This window comes from Lepeophtheirus salmonis, chromosome 14 (assembly GCF_016086655.4).
Source record: "Lepeophtheirus salmonis chromosome 14, UVic_Lsal_1.4, whole genome shotgun sequence".
In the NCBI taxonomy this organism is placed as follows: Eukaryota; Metazoa; Arthropoda; class Copepoda; order Siphonostomatoida; family Caligidae; genus Lepeophtheirus; species Lepeophtheirus salmonis.
In genome coordinates this window covers 31408695-31421183 of record NC_052144.2, presented here as the reverse complement: position 1 = coordinate 31421183, position 12489 = coordinate 31408695, and the positions used below count along the sequence as shown (strand labels likewise).

The 12489-nt window shown below is 32.9% G+C and overlaps 1 protein-coding gene across 1 annotated transcript; it reads right to left on the bottom strand.

Moving 5' to 3' along the window:
• Positions 1 to 3549: 3549 nt before the first annotated feature.
• Positions 3550 to 10043, bottom strand: LOC121129108 (uncharacterized). Its single transcript, XM_040724786.2, has 4 exons — positions 9637 to 10043; positions 5830 to 6119; positions 5598 to 5761; positions 3550 to 5530 (listed from the first exon to the last, which is right to left on the bottom strand). The coding sequence occupies exons 2-4, from the start codon at positions 6104 to 6106 to the stop codon at positions 4229 to 4231; spliced, it is 1743 nt and encodes a 580-aa protein (XP_040580720.1). The 5' UTR covers positions 6107 to 6119; positions 9637 to 10043; the 3' UTR covers positions 3550 to 4228.
• Between the last annotated feature and the right edge of the window lie 2446 nt (positions 10044 to 12489).

The window sequence follows — 12489 nt, the reverse complement described above, 5'->3', positions numbered from 1 at the left end:
TTCATCAACAATACAAAGATAGGCTATACACTTATCAGCAAATATTATTGAAGGTGAACAAGAATATGAAATATAACTGATTCAAGGTGAGTGTCAAATTATATTGATGCTCAGTACAGTCTAATTATTTTCTTGGGATTTTTAGAAAAGAATCAAGGGATATTATACAATTCTGAGTGGCATCCTTGGTTGTGATACATAAATATGTTAATTATAGTTTAAAACCTTCATTGAATCTATGAGTAATTTATTTCTTGTTGATAATGATTGACGATAGTTTGTCGAAGAATACGAATGTAATACGACTAAATTTTAAGGAAACTTATTCTAGCTTAGTTTTATGTTGACAGGCTGCTTGTCTACATATTTTCGAATTCATTTTCTGGAAACAACAGTTTGTTAATTACGGAATAAGTAACTCTGAACTCACTACTCAAAGCATAACTGATTAAAAATCATGAATAAAAGTTTCTTCAGATTATACGTAATAGGCATAGAGTTAACAAGGTAAATTCAAACTCTATTGTACAAAGCGAAATCATTTTTGCAAATTAAGTACAAAAATTAGCTGAGGAAGGAAGACTTGATGTAAAGTATGATGGGACAATCCTTTAGAAGGAATGTAGTAACCCACCTTTATTTACTTACTAGCACACTATGTTAGGAATTATGTGTACTACCAATATAAACATTCGCTTCTTGATAAAAAAATGAAACAATACAATGACCTAATGAATACATATATTCTTAAATCAACAAATCCGGATTCCTTAACAATTAACTCCATAGTGTATGAAAGGGGGAAGATCAGGGATAATTGCAACACGAGACAGTTTCAGAAAAAGTTATTTTTCTCAAACAACAAACTTTATATTCACAATATTCGCACCACAATTGTACTGGGCCAACCGTTATTATTGACTCATCTCTACTATTCAAATTTTGAGAGATTTAGAGTGATTATTTACAATCTTCCAAAGAAAAATGTTGTAGAACACATAATTAGCTGTCGAGTGTTAAGAAAAACATTGTCCTAGTTTTCCACCATGAGCACATGGGTATTGGGAGTGTAGCACTCCTCCGCGTGGGATTGTCCCAGAAGGCCATCTGGAAGCAGACTGAGCCCTCAAGGAATACGATTTACAATGTCTCTATACAGTTGAAGGTCGGGGATGACTTCATCTCAAGGAGCAGGCGGGAAATCCTCTGTGTCTATCAACCGCCTGAAGTTGGCCTTCAAGGAAAAACCAAATTCCTCAATTACTGACTTCGCCAGGAAGATAAAAAAATCCCCATCAGTGGTTTCCATGGCTTTAAAAAGGCAAGGAGGAAACAGGTAACCTGTGGACTCGTTATGATCTTTCTGATGGGAAGTTACTGTTGAACCTGTCTTTCATGGGCAGAATGATCGAGTAGTGACATTTGGGGATGTCGCAGAGGAGCACCGATATATTTCCCCCACCACTCACCCAGCTTCAGTGATGATATTAGGCCTGGTTGCATCCAATGGAGAAGGCCATGAATCCTGTGTTGTTCCCTTTATATTACAGGCTAAAGGCTGATGAGTACGTCAAAATTCTGGACACAAAATTCTCCCATAGATTAAATCCGTCGTTGGCAATTCTCCTTGTGTGTTCCAACAAGATGGAGTACTTGCCCATACCGTAAATAAAACTCAAGAGTGGATCCAGGCCAACAAGCACTTCTGGGCAAATGAATTCTTGCCGCTGCAGGGTCTCAACCCCCTATACTATTCCATCTAGGCACACGTGGGGTCTAAGGCTTACAGGAAACACCTTAACAGCACCCTGAGGAACTCAGTCAACATGCTTTAGGTCTCCTTGAGCGCCGAGTACATCCAGAGTGTCTGTAGCAGCTTCCACCACCGCCCGGAGATCAAAATCAATTCTGAGGGCAGATACATTTACTAAAACATGTTCATTGGGTTTCATTTAGTAATTAATAGTTAATAAAGTTGTTATTAACCCTGGATCCTGGCATAGATTTCAATTTTTTGTGTGTTAAAATGGGTAGATAATAACAGTTGGTTCATTATAATATAATGCATATTATTGCTCAAAAAAATCAATAATTTTTGTCAGCTTCTAAATCAGTTTTGAATAAATACAATTTTTGAGTTTGCAATCAGTTATTCTAATTTAATCGAAATTCAGAGTTCACTCTTTGATGAGATAATTTATGATATTTTAATGTTTGGAATTAATAGGAGGCAGCTTCAAAAAGTTTTTTGATTGTCCATATACTGTTTATTGTTTTAGTTTGTTTATATCTACTGGGGTTTGAATGGTTCAGGGTGAAAGTGTGTCGTATCTTTATGATCCATAAAAGTTACTAATCAATTCAGCACTTTGGCAAATTTAGGGATTTATTCATTTAAAACTGTTTTTTAATCTTATTTTCTTACACAAACTTGATTTTATTAAAACTGATGTAACTATCCTTAAAAAAGTCATAAGGATACACCATTTTATAAATCACATTTAAATGTAATATAAATAGATTCAATAAAAACCAGAAGAATGAAAGTATGTTTAGTCAAATTTTGTGGTGTCTATGTAAAATCAGCCTCCAATTATTGAGCCTAATCAAAATCTTTGGTATTTCCGAAAAGTCTGGATAATTCGTTCCACAGACTGTTTGAGACTTTTAGTATTTACAACTAATTATCATTCTACTCTTTTTGTACTGGAAGTGTCCTTTGCAAATATTTTCCTTTGTGTGCACTATACTCTATAAGTTAAAATTTAGACTTAAGTTTAAACTCTTTTCAAAATTTAATGGAACATTTTTCTTAACATATATGAAGGTATACAATTGATATCAATCCAATCAAATAATTGATTATTTTTTTGCCATTTAAGAATAATTAGGCCTAGCAAAATTGATACTTAATTTGAATAGTTGAAATAAAATAATTTATCAATATACCTCAGCTGAATTATTTCAAGGGAGATTCATCTGTGAAATAAATTTACTATCCATTGATAAATACTCCAAATTAACCCATAATGAATTAATTTATAATTGGACATCATTAGGCTAAACAAAATTAATACATTTTACCTATAAGTTTTTAATCATATTGTATGTTTTTTTTAAATATGCTCATCTTCGTGTTTTCCATCAAAAAATTGAAAGATTATTATAGTGAATTTGAAAAATACATTATATGAATTAAATAAATGAGTTACTTAAACGAGATTTGGAGTTTTAAATCCATTTAATGAAATGACGTAGTTCAATGGAGAAATTATTCTCTTGAACCCAATATGTACAGGTTTGCGTCTTGGTAGATCCTAAAGAAGGAAATAGTTTTAAATATGGACTTCAAAGATAATTCCTTGGATAGTTGGAGTAATTCTAAAACTATAATGTTTACCTGTACTTAATTAGTGGAACTCCATCTGATTAATTAAATGATCATAAAAAAATGAGTAAGTGAGAAGAAAAGAAAAAAAAAGGATTTTTGTTTCATTGTATGAGTAAACCTTAGGACTTGCTGAACTTGTAGAAATAACTAGACCTGTATTTTGTGTAGTTTAATGAGTAAATGCAATTTTATTTTGTAAATATATATATATATATGTATATAATTTCTTAAGGATAAAAAAACCAAGGGTTGATATGAAAGAGACAGAGAAAAATAGACATCAATTTAAAAATATCGAAGAAAACCCAAAACCAATTTTGTATGTATAAAATAAAATAAAAGTTGATACATTAATGCAGTGACAATTTAAAAAATAGACCGGAGGGTCAAAAATGAATGCACCAAAAAAAAAAAAATGTTTTACTTTAAACTCGTTATTTGAAAAAGATAATAATAATTATACAAATTAGTTGTTCAAATATTCTAAGAAAATAAAGTTTTGTATCACAGAAATGAGTCAGGGTTTATTAATTTTTTTGTTTGCTTGTAAAAAAAAGTGGTTATTTCATTTTTCAGTACAAAAATATGTGAATTTTTTTTTGTAGATCTTTAATATACTTGTAGTAATAAAGTATGTAGATAAGAACAGAAGGTTTTGAAGGGGGAAAACTGTTTTGAGTTATTATATGTAATAAGTAGGAAGAGAAAAAGAGAGAAAAATAAATAGAAACTATGAATTGATACAACAAGGAAGAAGAAATAGGAAATGATGATAAAACTATAACGTGGGCAACAACAACAACAACAACAGTAACTGCAATCATGGATGATTTTTTATTATACAGTTCTTCCATCTTGTGGTCTATTTCTTTCCATGTTGGTGAGACGCATTTGATCAGAAGAGCGTATTAAATCTGATTTAATATAGGGAGAAATAGTTTTCCATGATTTCAGTTTGTTAATGGAGTGTGTTGACCCCGTTGTGTTGATGCTTCCAGCACCAAGAACCACAACTGGAGAAGTGAGTTGTTCCTGCGAGTGGTGATCTATGGATCTCTTTTTCTTATGCTCTTCGTCCTTTGTTTCTTCTGGAGCTGCTCGTTCTTCGATTTTCTGCTTTTTATATACAGGTGAGAGAGGCGAAGGTGAAGATGGGGTCTCTTGGATATCTTCTCTATAGAGTCGATTGTTGAGGAGATGATTGCTTGCTCTAGAATGGATGATTTCCTGTTTTGATTGCTCCAAGGATTTTGCAGGTGATAAATCCAGGGGTTGTGATGGAGGAGACGGGGATCGGAGTGAGAGATTAATGCTTCGTTCCTCATCGAATCGCCCAATATCCGCTTGTTTCATCATAGATCTCTCAACTCCTCGATCAATCAGCTCTTGCATTGTAAATGTCATTGCAGGCTTGACGACGACGTAGTTTTTGGAGAGATGAACTCTAAGTTGATGCTCCTTTAGAAGAGACCTTTGGTTGAATTCCTGACCACATACACAGCATTTGTAGAGAGATTCATTTTCTCCCATAAGGAGATTATGAGCATTTAAAGCAGAAGTGTCCTTAAATGAAACTCTGCATCCATCACACTGGACCATACTGATAGTGGTTGTACGTTGTAAAGAAGCCGAAGACACCTCCTCTTTTAAACTTAGATTCAATAGCCCCACAATGTCTCTGCCAGAGGATGAAATATTCTCCCCTCGCTCTCTCTGTTCTCTTAAATAGGCTTGTGCAAGTTTCATCTTGTGTTTCAGACAGGGTTTATCACGCTCCTCAAAGATTGTTGTTGTACAGTTACTCTTGAGTGGCCCCGAATCGATGACGGAAGAACTTGAATATGTAGGAGTTGAGCACTCCTCAGAAAGCTTGGATTTCATAGGTAAAGGGTGGTCGATGTTAGAGGATGGTTTATGAATCAATTCCAGAGCTGGAGTTGATACAACTTCCTCGGCATGAGTGGTGGTCACTGGTAGAGGCACTTCCTCCTCCTTTTGAGCATTTAGAGGACGAGTCTTGAAATGAACAATGGCATGTTGACGCCATTGATGCTTTTGCATAGGCTCTTTGCGATAAAATTTTTGATGACAAATGTTGCACTCAAAAGGCCTATCATTTCGATGCGTGCGTTCATGGACCTTTAAAGAGTTAAAGAGTATGGTGTGATTACATGATCTAAATGTACCTGGGGTGCTTTTATCTTACCCTTAGGTTCCCCTTTTGCGTATATTGCTTTCCACAGACCTTGCAAGAAAAGGGCTTCTCTCCTGTGTGTGTCACCAGATGACGTTTCATTGTTGTCACACAAACAAATTTCTTTCCACAAACTCCACAGACTGGTAATATCTTGTTGGAGCGTTTACGAAGGCCTAAGGAATGAATAATAGAATAATTAACAATCTGTTTTTGACTTCATTAAAGTCTTAAAATAACTTACCCGATTCAGTAGCCTCAAACACGTAGGGTAATGCCTTTCCATCTTTGACGAATCCATTTGAAACATCATTGTCCGAAGCAACAATTGTGCGACAGGACAGAACATTGTTTTTGAGATGTGAGGCGGTTGTCACAATGACAGCCTTTTCTTTGGATTCATGAGTAGTTGGTGGTAATGGTGATAGTTTTGGAGACTTTAGAGTCTCTAATGCACTGGTTAAGCGCCCTGGACCCTCGATAAAATACTTCGGATCGCCATTTTTCTCGAGTTTCCACATTTTGTTTTTTTTCCTTTAAGAATTATAGTACAATGATTAATTAATGCTGATTCAATACAGGAATACATTTTTTTAATAGGGACTTCTTGGATTTAATGTATATTTTTATAAGCCTCGTGAGTCATCAATTTCACTTGACTCCCAAATGCTCGTGCCAATACGAATAGAGCCGTTTACGTCTTCGGTACCCATGTTGATTTTATTTAATGATAAATTCGGATTAACATTTACTAAACTTAATTAGATATTTGTCGGGAGTATATGTATATGTTCTTAGTCAATCCCCTTTTAAAGACCTCTTGTGTCGTTGCTGTCAGTTGAAACTGGGAAATCAAAGCACTCCATTTTGTGATCTTTATTTATTTTTAACTCAATTCCAAAAATTTAAATCAAAAAGATAATCAAAAAGTCAGATGATCTTCTTTAATTAATTAGAAGTATATTCGTTTAAAAAAAGTTTATATTCTAAGTTTTCTTTATTGAGGTGTTGCCTCAGATGGATCTTGATATTAACTGTCTTTAAAATTTCTACAAAATGTTGTCCATAAAAGCAACAACATTTCGGGCCGGCGAAGTGAGGTCATCGGCCGTTAAAGGTTTAAGAAGTTTTTCTCCTATTAAGAAAGTTCCATTCTTTTCCGCGTACCAAAAAAAAAAAAAAAAAAAACCCGCAAAATTAACCTAAATTTAAACCTGTTCGTCATGATTTTTACCGTTTCTTTCATTAAAAAAATTAGTACAAATAACATATATATGTTGCCGGTTTTTCCGTTAGAGTTGACATAGTGAATTTTATTGTTTTTTCATTCGTCATTGACTATTTTTTCTCCTTCTATTTTTTTAATTTGATTTAGTTATAATGATAAACTATTATTTAGTAACCCATTGGGTCATTATCTCAACACCTTATATAAACTGTTAAGTTGCCAAATATTTATATTTATGTTTAGAAAGTAAATAGATGGCAAGATATATTGTTATGTCATATTTTTTTGGTTGCAAAAAAAAAAAAAACTGGATTCTGAATAACTGTCGATTCATAAAAGGGAAGAGAAAATACTTAGCAAAAAAAAAAAAAACTTGAATAACAAGATTTTGAGAAAGTAAATGAAGCCCAATGGAGGGGCTTTACTTATTTATATATATATATATATTGTGATGATGATAATAGTCATTTCATTGGGAGAAAATTTGCAGAATTATTTTATTTAAATAATACGCAAAAAACTTCCTTCAATTTTTTTTACTAATGCATTTTTTTTTCTACGTTGTATGTTTTTTTCCATCATCAAAATACACTTTCTAAAACCGTTATGAAAGGGGGAAGAAGAAAAAGAAGAAGGTATGCTGCTATGGTATGACTGCTTCTTCTTTCTCTTCGTTTTTTTTTTTTTTTTTTTTGCGTAAACAACAGTTTGATAAGATGCAATGCACCAGTCTCTTCATTGATACAATATATGTACAATGTAGGTAGGTAATGGGAGTGTTAAAACTCGGTCTGTCACTAATTTTGTAGGTGATTTTTTTCGATTTGGACCAAAGTATTGCTTTCCGAACAGACCATAAATTATATCTAGATTGGGGTTCGGTTTTTGAACCTTAGAACAATCAGAAAGCGTTCTTATTTTTGTGAGACCTAAATAACTTGGTATGTCCCATCTTTATTGTAAAATACGTCTACCTACACAAAAAGTCAGCATTGATCGGTCAAAAACAACAACAACAACTAAAAACCGTGGATTGAAAGAAAATTTTCAGATATGATTATAGAAAAACAAACAAAAATAACCCGTCTTTCTTTGAACAATACCATTTTTGTGTTTGTTGAGCAAGTTTTACTACGTCAAGATGGGTCCAAACGGAATCAATTCGGTTTTAAATAGATTTTAATAGGTTTATGCCAGTCTAGAACTCTTCGGATTGAAACATAACATATATAATTTTTAGGTCTATTATTCCAATTAATGAAGAAAGAAAAAAATAAAGAGAGACACACAGTTGTTGCCACTTTTTAATGTATGTAGACTTTATAATTTCTTGTCACGTTACCTGTACTTGCCCGCAAAAGGATTAACACATATGTACATACAAAAACATAGACTCACGAAACACAGAAAAATTCTTGAGTGAAAGTTTTTTTTCTGTTATACTATTATTATTTTCTTGACTACTTTTGAAGAAGAAGAAAAATAGAGTTCATTGAACCACTACCAACCAACGAACCATCAGTTGTCGATCTACTTTTGCAAAATATATATACATATAGCTAGCTAAGGAGTCAACAGCAGTTGTTGCTGCCTTTCCAAACTTGTACCCACCTATATAGGTAACTATGTACGTACTAAAAGGAGAATATTACCGTTGTCTATCCCCCTTCCCCCCTCCGCCCTCACTCCCTCTGTGGAAACCTTACCCGCAGGATAGTAATGAAGTGCAATACATAATTCCTACTGTTGTTTATTTATTTTCTATTTTACAGTTTTTATTTATTTATGATGATTTGAAAAAGGGTTCATTGACCTCGAAAAATGATGTTTTCCTCAAAGAGGGGTCTACCTCCTCCACTTGGAGAAATGTTTGTAATAATAACAAAAAAAAATATCTAAAGATGAAGTCGACACGACAACAACGAAATAATAAAGTACCGTATTGAGCAAATTCTTAAGGGTTGACGGCTCCTTGCTTGCTTGCATTTAATATAGGTATTATTGAATGTACTTGAATATACATATATTTGAATTGATTATTTTTCTTGGTAAATTAAATATTTTTTCATCATATTAAAAAAATGGAGCATGATTTTTTAAATTATTGGATGAACATTTAAAAGATTCTTTTTTTGTCAAAAAGTGGTTTGCTTTCTTTTTATTACGAGTACGAAAAGAGACAGAGAGAGGGGGGGGGAAGAGAAGAGGATAAAGCCCTACTTTATGATTTTTTAAATTACATCTTGCATAAAAAAACAAGAAGAAACAACGACGCCATTTTGATACATAGATGGAAAATTATTTTTATTCAAAAAAAAAAAAAAAAAAAAAAAAAAAAAAAAAAAAATCTCCTATATTTTTGTTCACCTGATTTTCTTTCCTCTCTTACTTTATACACTACTAATAGTATGTATTACAACTATGTGTAGAGGCCTCTTAAATAAGACACACATAACTGTATCTTTTTTATGCCCGTGTGTTTCCCTTCTGTCAGGGCAACAACACATGGTTGGTTCAGGAAGTAAAATCATCCCGCGTGTGCTCCTTTCGCTTTCTCTTTTAGCAAAATCAAAGGAAAAAAAAAGTTCGTTGAACTGTTGACTCCAATATCTAATTTTTTTAAATAAATAATATACGAATATTTTTGTTGAAAGACTCGAATCTCACAGCAGAGAGGAGGATTGAGTCCAGAAATTTTTTGAGGCTTATAGATAAATATACATTATTTTTTTGTGAATGGCAAAATAAAGTTAAGAACAAATTGCACTTGACAGTATTGAAAAAGTTAAAAGAGTTAGATAATATCGTTCAATTGTTGCTTACCTTAGATTTATATGATTCCTTGTCGTTCTATTACTCAATGTGGGATCCAATGATTCACTTTAGATCCTTCACAAGCCAACGATAATAAACAATATTTAATTCTTTCTTCGGAGGATTCTGTCAAACTTACACACAGAGGACTTATTAGATAACAAATAAAGTCCTTAAATTAAAGTTACAGGTAGGTAGTAAGGTAGAAGTATAATATGTCGTACCAGGATAATATTATTATGAAGCTATAACTTCTTTCAAGGAACGCAATAAAAAAAAATAAGAATCCCCGGCCTGCTTCCTACCCTCCTCGACGACAAAAAAAAAGAGAAAACACACTTAAAACATCAGAACTCTCCTGGAAAGTGAATTTTTTGGGGGCCCACTTTACTCTTTTCATCAGTACAGTGTAGAGTATATTATATAGTACTACAACAAATGACGGCAAGGCCTCTGCTTGTATGACGTCACGCGATACGATAAACAGGTTTTAGACACACACTCTTAGTTAGGTATAACTTAAATAGATATACGATGTATTTATATCTATAGATTGTGTTGCATTATTTTAAATGTAACGTCTTGTCTACAGACATATATATAAATGTTCTATAATGTAGTCATACCTTCATACATAGTGAATTCATTAACAGACAACAGTGATGAAAGTTAAGTTCATCACTACTCAGTGCTCAGGTAACAACACCTCTTGTTTCCAGTCCCTCACTCAAAAAAAAAAAAAAAAAAAAAAAAAAAATGTGAGGCTATGTATCTAATTGGATACTTGGGTTAATTATTCTCCTGGAAAGGATCCTTTAGCAAGATATCGGGAAATGTTTTTTAAAATTTTGGGATGAGATGGTTAATGGTAGAGGTGGGGAAAGTCATTATACTGCAAGTCTAACTCTATCCTCATGAGTACCATTCAAAGTCTATCCTTATGAGTACCATTCAAAGTATATCCTTATGAGTACCAGTCAAGTCTTTTGATATTTTTATCGATTCAAGTTCTTTTGATATTTTTATCGATTCAAGTTCTTTTGATATTTTTATCGATTCTAGTCCTTATGATATTTTTATCGATTCAAGTTCTTTTGAGATTATTTCAAGTCCATAACAATAGTATTTTCGGGTCATTAAGCCTTTTAAAGAACATGGCTGGTCTCCCTAAAGAAGGGACAATTGTATCTTAGTTCCTCGATGTAATCCTTTATGAAATCATAATTATCTACATATATTATTTATTTTGAAGGTTTTGCCTTATTGTTCCAGTGGTTCAAGCGGTTCCGGTTCTTGAGCGGCTAGATCCGGAACGGACAAAGTCGAAAAGAGACCAAAACCGAGACTGCATATATTGGTTATCATTATCGGTTCTTGTGCTTATTTTCGTTTGTTGTATTTTTGGTACATTTATAACCTTTTAATATTCCATCTACATAATGGAGGCCCCCTTTATAAAGCAATCTTGGTTTTTGGGGCCCCTGCTCGAACTTGGGACTCTACGCACTCCTTAGATAAGGTATCGGGCCCTGTTTCTATCTAATATCACTTCCTGGCCCCGAATTTTCTAGGGATGTCCCTTTTTTAAGTACATCTTACCAAACTGAGCCTTTATAAAAAAGAACCGAGACAAAAAACCGTAACAGAGACTGATAAAACTGAAACAAGAACGACACCGTTGAACTGAAAGAACAGAGACCAATAGAACCGCTGAATCAGAACTGGGCACTACCATAAATTATTTCCATTCATTGTTACACTTAAATAATTATAGATTTGGAAATCCTAAGTATATAGATGTGTTTTAGATGATTAGTCTTGTCTCGATGACTCAAGGTATTCACTTTGTATTGGTTTTAGGTAAAATGGCATTGAATAATCAAACGAAGAATCAATTTGAAAAGTTTCATGGTTATGTTGAGATCATTTTTATGTCCAATGCCAGAATGTTCTAATATAATGTTTTCATTCTACTGCAAGATCACACGAATTATTATAATATTGGTAAAACCCTATAATGACTAAATTATTAAACTTACCTACTTCAAGTGACAAGACAATATATGAAAAAAATCATCGCGGGACCGACCGTCCATGAATCATAGGTTATTTTGACCTTATTTCATCATTTATTATCTTTAATACCTAAAATGATCAATTATTAACAAAACATGGTCGAAGACAGGACTGGCCTTAACTATTGCCGGCCCGATACGAAACGTATTGCACAGGGACCCAATCCCAATTTTGGGAGCGGGTTCTATGGCAATGATAAATGTACCGTACTTTTTTCCTTATATGCTAATCTTATTGTTTTATAAAAGAAATTTATCATTTTTATCAAATGATCTTTTTTAGAAAATACATTTTCTAATGGAATTGCGGTCCCCTCTGCAATCACATATAATGCAGCGGCTTATGACCCAGCTTGCTCAAAAGAAAACCTCAGTTTTTTATTAAATTATTTAATAGAATAAAAATTATTGTTTGAACCTTTATATTAATTAAGGTGTCATTAAAAGTAGATTAATTATGTAATGTAGTTGGTTTTTCATAAAGACCTACTATATCTATATGAAGTAGATTGGATTCAATTCCCTTAGTGTATAAATACAATAAAGGTGGATAGAATAATCCTGAAAATATATTTTTCAATTTTTGACCGTGTGAATTTAATTTTCATAAAACTGAAATTAATAAATATTACCAAAATGTATTTAAGAAAACGAACAATTGCAGAAAAATGTATGAGGCAATTTAATAACTCCAACTGAGAAGCATTTTAAAGACATTAATGCAATTTAAATGGGATGAACTCCATAAAATATAGATGATGCCCAAAATGAATAAAAATAACCACAT

What these genes read in the sequence shown, in the direction of transcription:
- LOC121129108 (XM_040724786.2), bottom strand. Translation starts at nt 6,106, where the DNA reads ATGTGGAAACTCGAGAAAAATGGCGATCCGAAGTATTTTATCGAGGGT. An exon ending in GTTTGAGGCTACTGAATCGG is followed by an intron (nt 5,762 to 5,829) that starts GTAAGTTATTTT and finishes TTCATTCCTTAG; the next exon opens with GCCTTCGTAAACGCTCCAAC. An exon ending in CGCAAAAGGGGAACCTAAGG is followed by an intron (nt 5,531 to 5,597) that starts GTAAGATAAAAG and finishes AACTCTTTAAAG; the next exon opens with GTCCATGAACGCACGCATCG.